Source organism: Bos taurus, chromosome 5 (assembly GCF_002263795.3).
Source record: "Bos taurus isolate L1 Dominette 01449 registration number 42190680 breed Hereford chromosome 5, ARS-UCD2.0, whole genome shotgun sequence".
Lineage (NCBI taxonomy): Eukaryota > Metazoa > Chordata > Mammalia > Artiodactyla > Bovidae > Bos > Bos taurus.
In genome coordinates, this window is record NC_037332.1 from 112,791,244 (window position 1) to 112,809,289 (window position 18,046).

Consider the following 18,046-nt stretch of genomic DNA (forward strand, 5'->3'; position numbering starts at 1 on the left):
GAGGTCTTTTCAGCTGGCAGGTGCCTGGTAAATCCATACCCTTTCCTAAGTCTGATGGATGTCTGCTCACTGAGAGATATGTGCCCCTCTAGTCCCCAGAGGATATACCTCTGAAATGCTGACCTTTGTCACCATTCCCTCTCACCTCCCTGTCTTAAGTATATTCTGTTAGCAAGGGTTTGATGTCACAGGGGACCCCTGGGGCATGTAGTGGCAGATGTCTGATTGGCAAAGGGACTCAGCCTCTTTTCTGTCATAACTCTCAAGATAATGTTAAACGTGCAACACTCTTCTTTGGGCATACCCAGAATTTTTTTTACCAGGAGTTTATTGCATATTCCAATGATTTTTTTGTGTGAAGTAAGACATTCCTATAATTTCTGTCAGGTTCATCAGTTAGATAAGGAAGCTACTTGTTTGCAGTTTCTCACACACTGGCTTTAATTCCATCTATTTTTCTTTATTATTATAGAGATAACTGCTATAATATATATTTTTTAAAAGTAAATTATTTACACAGTTGACAATTTGTATATAGTGACCAATTAATGTGACTAGTGGCAGATCCCAAACTGCCACTGTGGTTTAGAACCCCTGCCTTCAATGCCAGTTCACTTACTTGCCCCCTGTCCCTTAGTCCTAGAAGAATGACACAGCCCTTTAGAGGAGAGTGGGTGTTCTTTTGATATTCTTATCATCAATAAATATGATTTCCTAATTTTATTGGAGTGACTATGGTGGAAATAACACCTGCATATTGTATATCTCACATCCTTAGTCACCTTCTGTCCATATTCACACTCACACGTACACACCCCCACTCAGACTTAAATCTTCACCCTCTGTCCCTGAGATCTGTCATTTTGTGAAATCTCACATGTGTTGATTTGATAGGGGCCACATTCATGCTTTGGCTCAAATTCTTCCTTGGATAGGAAGAAAAGAGAATAAGGAATGGGTTAAAAATAAACCATTAATGCATAAGGAAAGAAAACAAGATAGGACACAGAGTAGCCATGGACAGAGCTAAGATGCTGGATTTTCTGTGCCAGATAAAGTATTCAGGGTCAGTTCCTCACACATAAGTATTTATAAACCTTTGCTGACCTGTTGAGTTAGGGATCTGAATAGATCTAAGTCTTTCAAAAAAGAAAAAATTCAGATCTTCTGAGGAAGATACTAATCATAGTATCTTATTTTTTTCTTTTTAAACAGATTAAGAAATAGTTTTGGAAAGATTTGCCCAAGGTCACAAGAGCTAAGATTAAAACCTAGGTTTTGATTCCCTATTGTTTTTTCCAGTAAACTGAGCTAAATCTAAGGACAAGAGAGAAACCAGCCCTGACTCAGGGTTTCATCTAATAGGAGAGCTGTTTGTTTGAGCACAGGGAAGAATTAGACCTAGTTCCTGGCCCATGGGCCAGTGAGGGACTCAGATATAACAAACACCTAACAACTGAAAGAAGTCTTCTCTAAGCTTTGGTTTCTTCATGTCTAAAATGGAGATAACATGGGGATAAATGAAAGAATATATAGGAGCACTCGTGGTATGCTGTACACAGTAGACTATCATTCACTGATTCCTGACTGACTCTGAACCAGATAAAGAATCTTAATCTCAGAAAGGCTTATTGAGGGTCTTCCCTTGTAGTCCATTGGTTAAGAATCTGCCTTCCAATGCAAGGGACACAGGTTTGAACCCTGCTTGAGCAACTAAAATCCCACATTCCACCTGACAACTAAGCCACAACAAAGACATGACACAGCCTAATAAATAAACAGTTTTTTAAAAAAGAAGGAAGACTTATTGAATTCTGAAGGTCATATAGCTAACAAAGGTCATGACCATGACCGGAGCCTAAATTAATGAGTTTTTTACTAAATTATATCCTAGAAACATCAGTGTTAAGAAAGAAGAACAAGGAACAACTTTGTTGTTTGTTCACATGTATAATTCCTACCATTGCTTCCCAGCTTCTAGCTGCAGGAGGGGAATGAGTCTAAAAATATGTGTTGGTACCAATTTCTGTTTCTGATGTGGGTAATTAACAGCTGAAAACAAAGCTGTTAATTGCCACTCTTACCAACGGGTGGTCTTTCACGTGGGTTGTTTGTATGTAAAAAACAGTGATGTCATAGAAGCTCTGTTTGTTCCCTGCTTGGGCCGTGTCCCTCTGGTCAGCCCAGTCCCAGAGAGTTCTGGACGACTCTGGACAGGAGAGGCTTCAGAGGGGGCCATGCTCCACCCAGAGCCTCCTCACTCACCTATAGGGTGGGGTGCACCCTTTCCCCTGGCATTCATCACAGCTGCCAAATATCTAAGTAGCCCCCTTCCTTTGGCACTTTTAACATTCACTAACTTAGGTTTCTAAGAGACCAGCTTTGGCAGTCAGGCAGCCATGTGCTGGTGAAGGAGCAGAACTAGGAAACTAGTTTGGCTGTGGGTCCTGTGACCTTAGACAAATCACACCTCATCTGGCTTCAGCCTCATACTCTATAAAGTAAAAAGGTTGATGGAAATGAACTGAAATTCCCTTTAGCCTTATTCTGAGAGCCTCTCCTTCCAGAGATGTTTTCTGAGTCTCTGTGTGTATGTGTATGTGCATGCTATGTCCAACTCTTTGCAACCCCATGGACAAGCTCCTCTGTCCGTGGAATTTTCTAGACAGTAATACTGGAGTGGGTTGCCATTTCCTACTCCAGGGGATCTTCCCAACCAAATCCCTACAAGGTAACAAAGATGAAGCCAACCTCATCCCTGCCCTTCCTTAAATCATAGTGGCTATAGAATTTATAATGCCCCTGCTTTCTTGACTGGCAAACTAGTTAATCTGTCCCAGTTTGCTGCTTTGAATAACTGGAGTGACACCTACTAGGAAGAGTTATGAAGATACAGATAATGTATAAACATGTAACTACAGTTTAAACACAGAACAATACCTGACATTATTAGGTCCTGATTGAGTGATTGCTATTGATGTTGTCAATAAAAATTAATCAACAGTCTATCTCAGAAGGAAATGGCAAATTTATTTGAGCCAACCCGAGAATTATAATCTGCTAGACAGTCTTTCAGAAATCTCTGAGGGGAATTCCCTGGCAGTCCAGTGGTTAGGACTCGGCTTCCACTGTAGGGAGCACAGGTTCCATGCCTGGTCCAGGAACTAAGATCTTGAAAACCATGTGGTGTGGCCAAAAAGATAAATTAAGAAAGTAAAATAAAAAGCTCCAAGGACTGTCCTGCCCATAAGAGGTCAAAGCACAGTGATTTAAGTTTTTGAGACAAATGGTTAAATGACATATTATTGATCATTTACACAATTTAAATCTATACATGCAAAGGTAGTAGTGGATCACAGGTCATCATGGTCCCTTGCAGAGTTAGGAAGGAAGTTATCCCCTAAAGACTTACGAGTTGTGACCCTTGATGAGATTGAGAAAGAATGTTATCTCCTAAAGAGGTCTGGTTAATTCAGATGCACAATACACACTAAAAGGGGAGGAAGAGGCCCAAGCTAGCAAAGAAAAATTTTATGTTCAAATGTTTCTCATTGTACCATAAAATATGAATTATTTCATCAGTATTATAGTTGTTTCTCTGGCAGCTGTGGGGGTTTTTAGAGAGCCAAGCACAGACACCCCCGTGCTACCCAGTGATCAGCACATCTGGGTTTGTCTGGCCGGTAGCCTGTAATCATGGTTCTGTGTGTCAGGAGCTAGGAGTCTGTGTGTGACACTGGTTTCGTGGCACCCAGCCCCCTCTGCCCTTTCAAAAGGAATTGGCCTGTTTGAGCTGGAAGGTGACAGGAACTCTCAATGGGATAGTCTCTGGTGTAGCTTTTGCTGATTTCCCCTTTAACATATACTTATTAACTCTGAAAGCAAATAAAAAGCAATGTTCTTTCCAGCCTTCTGAAACCAAGGCCTTTACTCCTTGGGGCAGAAATAGCCAGATGCCATGGTGGAGACGGGGCCTGATCTGGTCCTTGCTTCTCTTCCTGTGTCCTGAATCTGTCCTAACCCATCCTGTGCTTGCCCTGTGACATCTCCACCCCCACCCCCTTAGTAGAAAGATCTCTGGGCTTGGGGTTGGGAGTATGTTAGTCACTCAGTCATGTCTGACTCTTTGTGATCCAAGTCCTATCCTTGGGACTGTAGCCTGTCAAGTTCCTCTGTCCATTGGATTCTCCAGGCAATGATACTGAAGTGGGTAGCCATTCCCTTCTCCAGGGGAATCTTCCTGACCCAGGGTCTTCTGCATTGTAGGCAGATTCTTTACCATCTGAGCCACCAGGGATTCAAATCCTAATTGTGCCACTTACTAGTTTATGTGGGCTTTGGCACATCACACAATCTCTCTGAGCCTCTGTTTTTTTCCATTTAGGATGGACTTGTTTGACAGGATGATGTATGGTAGGTCCTGAGTAAGTGCTTCCTTCCCCAGGTTCTGTGACAGCATCATTTGGGGCCCTTCTCCAGCCCCTCTTCTTCACTGCTCAACTGTCCCCAACTATAATGCCCTCTGAGCTCTGGCTTCCTTCTCTCCTTCTCAGGACCTCATCTGTTCCAGTCCCATGGACATAGCCCGCAAGGTACTGATCGTCCTGAAGACCTTTCTGAGGAGGAATGAAGATGTCCAAGTGGGCGGTCTCATCCGAGGCCACTTCCTGATGATCCTACAGCATCTGCTGGTGGAGCATGGGTCCTCCCCCTCAGGAGGTCAGCCTGTAGCTGCTGGAGGCATGTTTAGACCTGAGGGAAGGTCATGCAGGAATGGGCAGCTCTACTGTGATGAGGTCTGCTCTGGGAGAGAGAATTGGCGTTTTCTCTGCAAAAGAAAAGTCAGGCCAATGGGGCATTAAGCGAGAAATTTTTATCTCCTTCCTCTTGTGGGAGAGTGGGTACTCAACATACTTGTTTGTGTGTGTCTGTGTGTGTGTCTGTGGTTTGAGTGTGCTTATGTTTCATGTCTGCATGGGTGGGTGTGTTTGATGCATGCATGCCTATCCCCACCCTGCGAAGCATGTGCTCAGAGCTATTTGTCACAAGAATGGCAGCCCCTAGTTGGGAAGAAAGAAGCGGTAAATGTTGGGGAGGTGTAGGATGCAGCAACAGCCAGCAGGGGCAAGGGAGGGGGCGGATCTGTGATGGATTGGAGCTCCTGGTGAGATCTAAAAGGATGGTTTCCAAATCCGGAATGGGACTCCCTGGAGTCACAGAAGCTTGATATTTGGTATAGTGTGAAAGGCTGGGATTAGTCTGTTTTTTTTCCTACTCTTAGAAAGTTGAACTTTTAAATTTTCAAGCAATTAAGAGGAAGTGGGTGGAGAACTATGGCTCATTTGGTTCATTTCTGTTGAGGACGGGGTTTTGGAGGCATGTTTAAGGGGATCTCAGTTCAGTTCAGTTCAGTCGCTCAGTCGTGTCCGACTCTTTGCGACCTCATGAACCACAGCATGCCAGGCCTCCCTGTCTATCACCAACTCCCAGAGTTTACCCAAACTCATGTCCGTTGAGTTGGTGATGCCATCCAACCATCTCATCCTCTGTCATCCCCTTCTCCTCCTGCCCTCAATCTTTCCCAGCATCAGGGTCTTTTCCAATGAGTCAGCTCTTCACATCAGGTGGCCAAAGTACTGGAGTTTCAGCTTCAACATCAGTCCTTCCAGTAAACACCCAGGACTGATCTCCTTTAGGATGGACTGGTTGGATCTCCTTGCAGTCCAAGGGACTCTCAAGAGTCTTCTCCAACACCACAGTTCAAAAGCATCAATTCTTCTGCGCTCAGCTTTCTTTATAGTCCAACTCTTACATCCATACATGACTATTGGAAAAACCATAGCCTTGACTAGACGGACTTTTGTTGACAAAGTAATGTCTCTGCTTTTTAATATACTGTCTAGGTTGGTCATAACTTTCCTTCCAAGGAGTAAGAGTCTTTTAATTTCATGGCTACAGTCACCATCTGCAGTGATTTTGGAGTCCAAAAAAATAAAGACTGACACTGTTTCCACTGTTTCCCCATCTACTTGCCGTGAAGTGATGGGACCAGATGCCATGATCTTAGTTTTCTGAATGTTGAGCTTTAAGCCAACTTTTTCACTCTCTTCTTTCACTTTCATCGAGAGGCTCTTTAGTTCTTCTTCACTTTCTGCCATAAGATTGGTGTCATCTGCATATCTGAGGTTATTGATATTTCTCCCAGCAATCTTGATTCCAGCTTGTGCTTCATCCAGTCTGGCATTTCACATGATATGTATTCTGCATAGAAGTTAAATAAGCAGGGTGACAATATACAGCTTTGACATACTCCTTTTCCTATTTGGAACCAGTCTGTTGTTCATGTCCAGTTCTAACTGTTGCTTCCTGACCTGCATACAGTTATCTCAAGAGGCAGGTCACGTGGTCTGGTATTCCCATCTCTTCCAGAATTTTCCACAGTTTACTGTGATCCACACAGTCGAAGGCTTTGACATAGTCAATAAAGCAGAAATAGATGTTTTTCTGGAACTCTTGCTTTTTCGATGATCCAGTGGTTATTGGCAATTTGATCTCTGGTTCCTCTGCCTTTTCTAAAACCAGCTTGAACATCTGGAAGTTCACAGTTCATGTATTGCTGAAGCCTGGCTTGGAGAATTTTGAACAGTACTTTATTACTGTATGAGATGAGTGCAATTGTGCAGTAGTTTGAGCGTTCTTTGGCATTGCCTTTCTTTGGGATTGGAATGAAAACTGACCTTTTCGAGTCCTGTGGCCACTGCTGAGTTTTCCAAATTTGCTGGCATATTGAGTACAGCACTTTCACAGCATCATCTTTTAGGATTTGAAATAGCTCAACTGGAATTCCATCCCCATCCACTAGCTTTGTTTGTAGTGATGCTTCCTAAGGCCCACTTGACTTCACATTCCAGGATGTCTGGCTCTAGATGAGTGATCACACCATCGTGATTATCTGGGCCGTGAAGATCTTTTTTGTATAGTTCTTCTGTGTATTCTCTTCTCTGTGCCACCTCTTCTTAATATCTTCTGCTAAGGGGATCTGGAGGAGCTGAATCCTTCCTTTTCAGGGAAGGAGAAGCCACAACTAACTGATAATAGTGTTTAAGAATCATGAGAAAAAAAAAAAGAATCATGAGATATCTTGGAAACCCATAGTGGAAAGACTTTGAGCCTTGGATTCAGATTTGAGTTCAAGTCCTGGCCCTGCCAGTGGCTGTGGGACCTGGGAGATGTCATTTAGCCTCTCTGGGCCTCAGTTTTCTTAACTATAAAATAGAAATGACAGTCCCTGCTTCCCATGATTTTAAAGAGGATTAAGTGAGATAATGAATTCTCTTACCCAACCCAGAGTTGGCACTCAGTCTGTCAGTTGCCCCTTTTCCAAATAAAGAAGACAGGAAATAGGGGTAAAGCCCAATGAACTATTTACCGCTGGTTGGGTGGTGGTGGTGATCTGTCTGTAAGTTCCCCTGACCAGCTCTCCTTGTTCCTAACAGCCTCTGGGAACTTGCCTTTGCTGTTGAACCTCCTCTCCTTAGTGCAGCTGAGGAACGAGTCAGAGCAAGAACTGGACAGCATGGCCATGAAGCTGCTTCACCAAGGTGCTCTGGTTGCTTGGAACAGTGCCTGAGGGCCCAGGGCTGGGTGGGCTGTGGGTCGGCCCTCATAGCACTGGCCTTGCTCCTTTCTTCCACCCTTTCACCTTTTGGAAGAAGCTGGTGGGTCAGTCTATTCCTGTGGGCTTCTCTCTCTTTTTTTGAGTAAGAAGGTTTATTGCAGGGCCATGCAAGAATGGGGACTCATGCCCCCCACAACCCCAGACTCCCCGAAGGATTTCAACATAGCATTTTTAAAGGCAACGTGAGGGAGGAGGGTTGCAGGGTATGTAATCAACTAACGCACAGTCCTCTGACTGGTTGATTGCCTATGGGCTTCTTGATAAAGGACCTTCCAGATCTTCTGCTCGTTCTCTGGGAATGTTAGGAAAACAAAAACCAAAACAAATCACTGCGACAAGCTCCAGAATCAAGAAGGCCTGATTTTGTTCTCAGCTTAGTCACTAGGTATGCAACCTTGGGCAACCTCTAGCCTTTGTGAGCCTTTGGTTCCTCAGAAGTAAGATAACAGTGTGTACTGATTTAGGGTTGATGTAAGGAGTAACTTTAAATGTAGAATGCCACAAGGTGCTTGACACAGAGTAGGCCTTCAGTGGGTACTGTCTGTGTATCCTTCATTTTTCCTGGCACAAGCTCTGTTCTCCACCTCACCCTGCAGCTGACTCAGGATCTAATGATCCAGTTCACAGATCTCTAGGCCTTTTTTCTCCCCATACCCCAACGCTTATTAGGATCTTTTATTGCTCGCTGATGCAGCCACCAGTTCATAGGCAGCACCCTCAGGAAGATTTGTTGAGGAAAGCTTGAAATTATTAGGAAAAATGATGTGTCTCCAGTCCCTGTGGAGTGTCGTGTCCTCTGGCCACAGGGTAGTATGGTTTTTCCCTGCCTGGAGCCCAGATCTCCTCATGAGAAGATCAGTGTCCAGCCTGGCCTGGTGCTGGTCATTGCCTGCCTGTCTTATCAGGCGGCACTCAGCCAGGAGGGAGGTTTGTGTGTGACAAAAACAGCTGTCAAAAGGGCCTCTAATAGGAAGACATAACAGACTGAAACATATATGTGAAATGAGTATATATTTACATATAACCCTTGAATAGTTTTATTTGAGAGCATTGAGAGTAGAAGACTGTGGTTCAAGGGTGGGGCTATGGTTGGGAGGGGCCTGGTTGTCTGGTTGATCATGAGCCATGTAAAGTCAAGTGTGATATGGCTGCCAAAAAAGTGAATGGAGACTTAGGTAGGTTTATATCTAGGATGGTGGGGGCAGGGGAGCAAGGTCTGGTAATTCCCAGGAGGAAAGGGTTGTGCTCTGTAGATGTCTACCCCACAGTGTTGTAACCACTCTGATGAGGCAGGCGGAGTAGAGGAGGCATTTAACCTTGCTTTGAGAGATTAAGGGAGAATTCATGAGGGAGGTGAACTTTGAGCTGAATCTTGATTGCTGAATCGGAGGAAAGGTGTTAGCTAGATGGAGGTGGTATGAGAGAGAGAATGTGGCAAGTTTAGGGAACTGCACATCGATAGCTACAGACCTCCCCTGGGAAGGTGGTGAGTGCCTGTTGCTGGAAGAATTCAGAGACTTGATCGTCTTTCTGCTGATGGTGGCAAGTTGGCCTACATAACCTCTGCAGACTCTGCAACCTGGAGTCTGGTTGGCACAAGTGCTGTCAGAGGCTGCCTTTTGACTTCCTAAACTTGTGCAGTCTATTCGTACATGCACCTGGGGGTGCTTGCCTGATGTTTGTTCTGATGGAGAGTGTGAACATGTCTTTGGGTTTGTCACTGCTTCTTTCCATTGGCAGTAACATCAGGGACACTTGGTTTGTTCTTGATCCCTAAGACTGACATCTGAAATTAGCCAGTTGAGGGGCATTAGCTGTAAGAAGTGTGAGTGCTAAGCACTGGGGCTCCCGAGGACTCTGATCTCTTGCAGTGAGCAAGCTGTGTGGGACATGCAGCCCCGCTGACTCGGACATCCTTCAGCCCTCCTTCAACTTCCTGTACTGCAGCCTTCACCAGACCACACTGGGCAGTCAGAGAAGAGGTACTGGGGCCCGAGCTGGCAGAGTGAAGAGGAAGGGAGGGTGCTGGGCAGTGCCTGTGGCTCTTGCTGCCCTGTTCTTCCATCTTAAAAAAAATAAATAAAGGTGTGTGTGGCTGGAACGAATGGTCATAAGGTCCTTTCTGGTTCTGATAACCTTTGCTTCCAAAACGAAGCTCAGACCCTTAGAGCCTCCCAGGTGACCCTTTTGTTCATTCACAGAGCATATGTGGAGCACCTTCTGGGTACTAATTGAGCACTACCTGCTCTTCCCAACCCTCTGCAGCCGCTGCAGTGCTTCTGAGCAGCACGGCCCTGATAGAGCTTCTGGAGAAGATGCTGGCGCTAACCTGGGCTGAGGAGGGCTCTCCCAGGACCGGGCTCCTCTGCTCCGCCTGGCTGCTCACTGCCTCCTTCTCTGCCCAGCAGCACAAAGGCAGTCTTCAGGTTAGTTTCTAACCCCTGTAGCTTTGGGTCATGGGTGTCACTCAAAGGAACGATGAAGATCCGAGTTCTGGTCTCAGCTCTGTGGCTTATTACCTATGTAACCTTAGTAAAGTATTTACCTCTTTGAGCTTCAGTTTCCTTGCCTACAAAACAGGAGAGTAACATGCAAGCCTGTTGTCAGGTTGATTTACATTGATCCATTTAGCACACGTGGATCACCTACATGCCAGGCAGTACTTTAGGAACAGAGGAATAAAAAATGAATACAGTATACACCCCACACTTGGGGAACTTGTGTTGTAATCTTTAAGCAAAGCCTTGAAAGGTAAGTATTTTGTGCCAGGCAAAGGGGAGAGCATGCTAGGCAAAGAGAATGAGATGAGCACAGGCCTGAAGCTGTGCAAGTTTAAGACATGATTTATGTATTTGAAGAGTGGTGAGCTATCGCATTGCAGGGTGTAGGGAGTGGACTGTCCAGCTGAACGGGAAGGCAGAATCCAGCCCGTGATCTTGAAGTGGTAGGTGGTAAGCTGTGACGTGCCATACACATGGGAGCTGTCACGTGACTGTTGGAGAAGGCGATGAGGGAGTGGCGGCGCCATGGACTTACCCACAGCACCTCCTTTCCTCTCAGCTCCTCCCCCTTGTATGACCTTGGCATCCTTGTGCCCTGCATGGGCTCCTCTGTGGGCTGCCCCACTTTTGAGTGTTTACCCTAAGGCTGGCTACTCCTGGTGGATGTAAACCATTGCCTAGCTCTTGAGGTACCCTCACTGTGCCCAGTTCTGTGCCAACCTGATGCCAGGCAAACACTCACTGGTATAGAATTGAAGTGAGTCTTAAAATTTTGGCTTCTAGACTTTCAGTAAACTGGCAGATCTACAGTATAGCAGATCCTCAGGTAGTTTCCAGTGGGGTCAACTTGGGATAGGAACCTCTCCTGCTTTTCTCTGTTGGGCCCACACCTGCCCCTGCAGTCACCTGCCTGGATGGAAGCCTGCACCATGTCATCAGTTCTCCCCTGGCCCTCAGCTCACACCCAGCCAATCACCTAACTGCCTCTCCTCCAAGTCCTCCCCTCTGCCCTCGTTCAGGCCTGATCATTTATCCTCACCACCAAGGTGGCCTGTTGACAATCTGCTGGCCCCAGCCTCTCCGTCCCCCTGCCTCTCTATCCCCACGGCACTGTATATCCACTCTTGCCCTCTGGCCACTCTCCTTCAGCACCTTTCTGTTCTCTTTGTGGCTGCTGAGACCCTTCCTACTAGGCCCCTCTGCAGCCTTACTTCCTGTCATTCTGCCCTCCTCTTCAGAGCACGTGCTTGCTCTTTTCCCAGTTCACTGTGCTCTTTCACATCTCCATACCTTGTTTTGTTTGATTCTGGTTGATTTTTAGTAGCTGTTATTTTTTGGACGGCTTTAGATTTACCAAAAAATTGAGCAGATAGCACAGAACTTGCACACAGCTTCCTCTACTAACAGATTAGTATGGCATCTCAATATCTTTATACAAGTTGGTTCTTCTGCCTAGAACCTGCCAATTCCACCAGCCAACAAGCATTTTTGAGGAATTGCTTTGTGGAAAACTGTGATAGATCCAAGTGGAGGAGAAGCTGCCTGAAGGCAGCTCATGTTCTGGGTAAGGAGAGCAGAGCACACACACAGCTTTGAGCCTGTTGCCTAAACTAACCCCTCAGTTTGGTCACTGCTTTGATGTCAAAGAGTTCATTCACAGCGCTGATCCTCAGCTGTTCTTCACAATGGCTCTGGCAGGAGTGAAAGCAGGTGGTACTGTTCCTGTTTCACAGGTGAAGGACGTAAGACAGGCTGAGAGAGGTTCAGGGCAGTGACTTGTCCACAGCCGTGGCAGGTGGCAGAGCCAGGATTTTGAATCTGGGCCATCTGACTCCAGGTCTGAGTTAGGTGGATGGTGGGCTGAGATAGAGATGGACCTACAGATAATGCCAGGATCAGTTCCTCCCTGGTGCAGATGCTTTCTGAGGATGGGGGAAATTTGGGAGAAGCAGAGTTCTCCAGGTCTGGGCTTGATTTTCCTCCTCAAGCTCCTAAATCCAGGTGAGGTTCACAAGACCCTATGTGGCCTTTTCTGTCCTTCTGGGTATGTGTATGAGATATTGTGGCAGGTTATTTTCTCCCCAGGCTCCCAGAAAGTGGGGGTTATGCCTTTACCCCATGCTCTGCCAGGTTCATCAGACATTGTCCGTGGAACTGGACCAAGTACTGAAGGCCCTCAGCGTCCCGAAGAAAAAGGCTGCACTGCTGTCAGGTGTGGGGCCAAGGGCCTCCAGCAGGGAGAAGAAAAACCTTTCCCCTATATCCTGAGATGGGACCACCCCGCCCCCCAGACCAGCCTGTGGTCACCCCACTATATCTCCATGGTCTTCCCCCTGTAACAGAGCTGGGCACAGGGAGGTGGGGAATGAGACAGGAACTGGGTGTAAGGAGTTTCCTACTTTCAGCTGCCATCTTACGCTTCCTGCGGACAGCCCTGCAACAAAACTTCTCCTCTGCCCTGGTTGCCCTACGGCCCTCAGGGGCCCAGTCACCGCCAGCCCCTGAGGACACTGTCCTAGCTCCACTGGGAACATCACAAGTGCTGTCCCTGGTCATCGGACTGCAGAACCTCCTGGTGCAGGTAAGGCCCTTGTCAAGTGGGACCCTGGCAGTGGAGCCTGCTTCTCCCAGGATGACGGCAGGAAGGGGTAACTGCCTGTCAAGATCCTGGTATTCCCACCAAGGCCTGGAGAGTAGATTGATTGGTTTTAAAGTTACAGTGACAGAAACAAAACTCAAAATTGTCTCATAACTGAGAAGTCCAGGGGCCAAAACTGGCTTTAGGCACATCTGGGATCCCAGAGGCTCAGACAGTATCATCAGAGCTCTATCTCTGTGTCTCCTGGCTCTGCATTTCTCTCAGCTTTCTTCTCATGGGATGGCAGGATAACCTAGAGCAGCTCTTGGCCTATATCCTTCTGGCAGAAAGAAAGTTTCTCTTTCTCAGTAGCCCCCAGAATTGAGTCTCGTGAGCCTGGCTTGGTAATGTGCTAGTCACTCTGCTTGAAACATGGGGTGCTCTGATTGGCCTGGCTTGTGCCTGTCCTGTGGAGAAGGCAGTGGCACCCCACTCCAGTACTCTTGCCTGGAAAATCCCATGGACGGAGGAACCTGGGGGGCTGCAGTCCACGGGGTCGCTGAGGGTCAGACACGACTGAGCGACTTCACTTTCAGTTTTCACTCTCATGCATTGGAGAAGGAAATGGCAACCCACTCCAGTGTTCTTGCCTGGAGAATCCCAGGGACGGGGGAGCCTGGTGGGCTGCTGTCTATGGGGTTGCACAGAGTCGGACACGACTGAAGTGACTTAGCAGCAGTGCCTCTCCTGAAGGATGGTGCATATGGTCAGCTCTCCGTAACTTACATGGACTGAACATAAGAGAGGAGTGTTTCTGCAAAATAAAATTGTTCTCAGAAGAAGGAGGAATGGATCCTGGACAAGCAAAAACTGGCCAATATTGAGTACCTGGGAAAAAGTTGGAAGTGCCCAACTCTTAACTGGTTAAGAGTTAAATTTTGATTGGAGAAGGAGAAAGGACACAAGGCCTAGACTTAGGGGTTGTTAGGGAGAATGTATCCCCTGTTATGCATTTCATTAAGATATTCACCACTTTTTTGTGCTAACTCAGTGCTTAGCACTCGTTAGATACTCTGTACCCATATCTCATCAAACCCTTTTAGCAACCCAAGGAATCTTTTTATCCCCACTTAGCAAAAGTAAGTAACCTTGGCCAGGATCCTGCAGATGGTAAGTAGCCAAGCAAGTATTCAAACCCAGATCTGCCTCATAACTTAACCTCCAGGTTGCTGTGTTCCAAAGGACAGCATGAGAAGAACATAGGATTTTTTTTGTTGGTGTATTACATTAAAAAAAATCAGTCTTATTGAGATATAACTTACATGTAGTAAAATTCACTGATTTAAGTGTAATTAGATGAGTTTTGACAAATCTATACAGTTCTGTGAAGACCACCACAATCATGGTATAGGTTTCCAGCACCACGGAAAGCTCCCGTGTATTGCTCTGTAGTCAGTCCCCTCCCCATCCCCGACCCTGGGCAAACACTGATCTGCTCTGCTTTCTGGCACTACAGTTGTACCATTTCTAGAATTCCATGTAAATGAAATCATACATTATGTTGCCTTGTGTGTCTGTCGGCTTCAACTTAGCTTAATGCTTTTGAAATTCATTCATACTGTTGTATCAGTACATCATTTCTATATATTGGTGAGTAGCGGCCTAATATGTGGCTATACCACAATTTGTTTATCCATTTACCTACTGCTTCCCTAGTGGCTCATATGGTAGAGTCTGGCTGCAATGTGGGCGACCTGGGCTCGATCTCTGGGTCGGGAAGATCCCCTGGAGAAGGAAATAGCAACCTACTTCAGTATTCTTGCCTGGAAAATTCCATGGATGGAGGAGCCTAGCGGGCTGCAGTCCACGGGGCCACAAAGAGTTGGACATGACTGAGCAACTTACACCACTGATACCTATTTGGGACTTCCAGACTTTTGGTTGTTATGAATAAAGACTGAAGTACAAGTCTTTGTGTGAATATCCATTTTTACTTCTCTTGGGTAAAATACCTAGGAGTGGGATTGCTGGGTCAAATGACATATTAGTTTTCTGTTGCTGTGTATCTACACACCACAAACGTAATTGCTTAACACAGCACGCACTTGTTATCTGACAATTCTTTATGTTGGAAGTCTGGGTGGGCTTAACCAGGTTCTTCACTTAAGAGTCTCACAAGGCTGAAATCAAGTTATTGCTCAGGCTGGGTGCTTATCTGGGAGATCAAGGAAAGAAACACTTCTTTCTCAGTTTGGTGTGGGGGGTGCTCTTTCATCTCTTTAAGGTTGCCCCTATTCTGTCTTACATGGCCCCTCTATCCTCTAACCAGCCAATGCATGTTGAGTCCTTCTCACACTTCCAGTCTCTCTGGTTCTTCTGCCACTAGCCAAAGAAAACTCTGCTTTTAGAGAACTGGTGTGATCAGATTGGACCAACCCAAACAATCTCCCTTTTGCCATATAATGTAACCTAATCACAGGAGTAACATCTGGGAGCAAGGTCATGGGACCATCTTAAAATTCTGCCTACAACATATGGTAAGTGTATGTCTATAAGAAACCATCAAACTATTTTCCAAAGTGGCTGCACCATTTCGCCTTCCCATCAGGGGTGCACGAGAATTCTAGTTGCTTCACATTTTTGCTAATACTTAGTATTTATTGTCAGTCACAATTAGCTATTGGTGAGCATGTGGTGTTATCTCAAGGTGATTTTAATTTGCATTTCCTTAATGACTAGTGATAATAAGGTCTTTTCATGTGCTTATTAGAGCATAAAATTTTGTTTGGTAAAAGGTTCTGCTTTAAGAAAAAACCTACCAGCGCTGACTTAGATAAACTGCAGGGCTCTTACAGCATCTGTAATTTGTGAATTGCTTGAGGGGCCCCAGGGCCCACTCTTTTCTTTAACAAAACAGTCTGTCAAACGTTGGTAAATCATCAGTATACACACTGTGATGTGTGTGTGAGTGAGAGGTGAAACCAACAAACGTCTTGATTTTCTACAGAGCCACATCCCCAATCTGAAATCCAGTTGTTTTGAAAACCAAATGTTTTTTCTGGGTTGGCAGCGAAATCTGATGTGTATGTCTTCGGGTTTTGTTGTTTCTTTGCAGAAGGACCCTCTGTTGTCCCACGCCTGTGTTGGCTGCCTGGAGGCCTTGCTTGACTATGTGCATGCCCGGAGCCCAGACGTTGGTACAAACCCTCCCCCTTCTCTGATGTTCCCATGGGGGTGGTTGGAGGGAGCCAGCACCTGCCGTGACACCCTCCCACCCCAAACTCCCATTCCCTGTTCTGTGATTCACACTCTTCATTTTTTTTGGCTTGCGAGATGTCAATTCCCCAACCAGGGATTGAACCTGAGTCATGGCAGTGAAAGCCCAGAATCCTAACCACCAGGCCACCAGGGAGCGCCGTGATTCACATTCATCTTGTTTAATTCTTTTTAAAAATACTGCAAGGGCACTGCTATGTCCATCATACAGATGAGGACACAGGTTCAGGGATGTCAAGCAACTTTCCCCACATAGCTCTTGCATGGCAGAGCTCCTCCCATATATAATGGGATATATGGTCTCCCTGTGCCAGGCAGCATGGGTGCATGGAAACCCAGGAAAAAAAGAAACCCCTGGAGTCAGCTTGTCCAATGCCTTGCCTCTAGTGGAGCAGCCCATTTTTGAGCCAATAGGAGAGTTTTCTTTATCAGTGTTCCACAGTCTTTGGAAAAGCAGCATTAACAACACGGTGACTGGTGTTTCCTATAGCCCTCCATGTGGCCTGCCAGCCCTGGAATCGGTTTTTGATGTTTACTCTCTTGGAAGCTGGAGAGAATTCCTTCCTCAAACCTGAAATCTTGAGACTTATGACCCTGGTAAGTGTAGAATGGATGTCTTGTGGTCTGAAGAATGTCATCCTCCAAGAAGGTAGAGGGGCTGGGGGGCCTTCACCCTACAAGAAACCTGCTTAGAGAATTCCTCTAAATGCCCACATCTCAGCCCAGAAGACCTGGGCATTCTTTCTTATTGAGTCACTAATGAAACATTGACCAGAGCCTGCCCACCACATGCCAGATCCTGTGCTAGCTACCAAAGATGTCAGTGAGCCAACTGTTCTTTCTTAAGGGTCCCTCAGTCTAGAGAAGGAGATAGACAAGGAAACTAAGACTTAAAATATGATGTTATTAATGGAAGACTAGAAGATAATGCTAAGTGCCTAGAACACAGTGGATATCTACTGAATAAACAATAAGGCAGTGAGCCTGTGAATGATAGTGAAACAGATCAATGAATAACTCAATGGTTGGTGTGGGAACCCAGAGAAAAGTAAATTTGTTGTTGCTGTTGCGCTGGGTCTTCATTGCTGCACGTGGGCTTATTCTAGTTGCAGCGAGCGGGGCTACTCTTCCTTGTAGTGCATGGGCTTCTCATGGCGGTGACTTCTCTTGTTGCAGAGGACAGCACAGGCTCTAGGCACACAGGCTTCAACAGTTGCACCTCGGGGGCTCTAGAGTGGTGGCTCAGGAGTTGTGGCACACAGGCTTAGTTGCTCCGCGGCATGTGGACTCTTCCCAGACCAGTGATCGAACCTGTGTCCCCTGCATTGGCAGGCAGATTCTTACCAGTGAGCCAACAGGGAAGTCCCAATAAAAGAGTAATTGTTTCTGCCAGAGCTGGGAGGGACAGGTAATACCTGTTGTTGTTCAGTCACTCAGTTGTGCTCAATTCTTTGCTACCCCATGGACAGCAGTATGCCAGTCTTCCCTGTTCTTCACCATCTCCCAGAGCTTGCTCAAACTCATGTCCATTGAGTCAGTGATGCCATCCAACCATCTTGTCCTCTGTTGTCCCCTTCTCCTCCCGCCTTCAATCTTTCCCAGCATCAGGGTCTTTTCCAATGAGTCAGTTCTTCATATCAGATGGCCAAAGTACTGGAGCTTCACCTTCAGTATAAGTCCTTTCCAATGAATATTCAGGATTGATGTCCTTTAGGATGGACTAGTTTGGATCTCCTTGCAGTCCAAGGGACTCTCAAGAGTCTTCTCCAACACCACAGGTCAAAATCATCATTCTTTGGCGCTTAACCTTTATGGTCCAACTCTCACATCCATATATGACTACTGAAAAAACCAGAGCTTTGACTAGACAGACCTTTGTTGGCAAAGTAATGTCTCTGCTTTTGAATATGCTATCTAGGTTGGCCATAGCTTTTCTTCGAAGGAGCAAGCATCTTTTAATTTCATGGCTGCAGTCACCATCTGCAGTGATTTTGGAGACCAAGAAAATAAAGT

The 18,046-nt window shown here is 46.0% G+C and overlaps 1 protein-coding gene across 2 annotated transcripts in view; it reads left to right on the forward strand.

The window, feature by feature from the left end:
* Nucleotides 1-18,046, forward strand: part of MEI1 (meiotic double-stranded break formation protein 1) — a 56,199-nt gene that overhangs the window by 35,837 nt on the left and 2,316 nt on the right. The window contains 8 exon segments of one of the 2 annotated variants that reach the window (NM_001308660.1): nucleotides 4,554-4,719; nucleotides 7,497-7,601; nucleotides 9,550-9,660; nucleotides 9,944-10,104; nucleotides 12,310-12,391; nucleotides 12,585-12,760; nucleotides 15,873-15,954; nucleotides 16,524-16,630. In NM_001308660.1, the coding sequence (NP_001295589.1) occupies nucleotides 4,554-4,719; nucleotides 7,497-7,601; nucleotides 9,550-9,660; nucleotides 9,944-10,104; nucleotides 12,310-12,391; nucleotides 12,585-12,760; nucleotides 15,873-15,954; nucleotides 16,524-16,630 (990 nt within the window). 2 annotated transcript variants of the gene reach the window in all.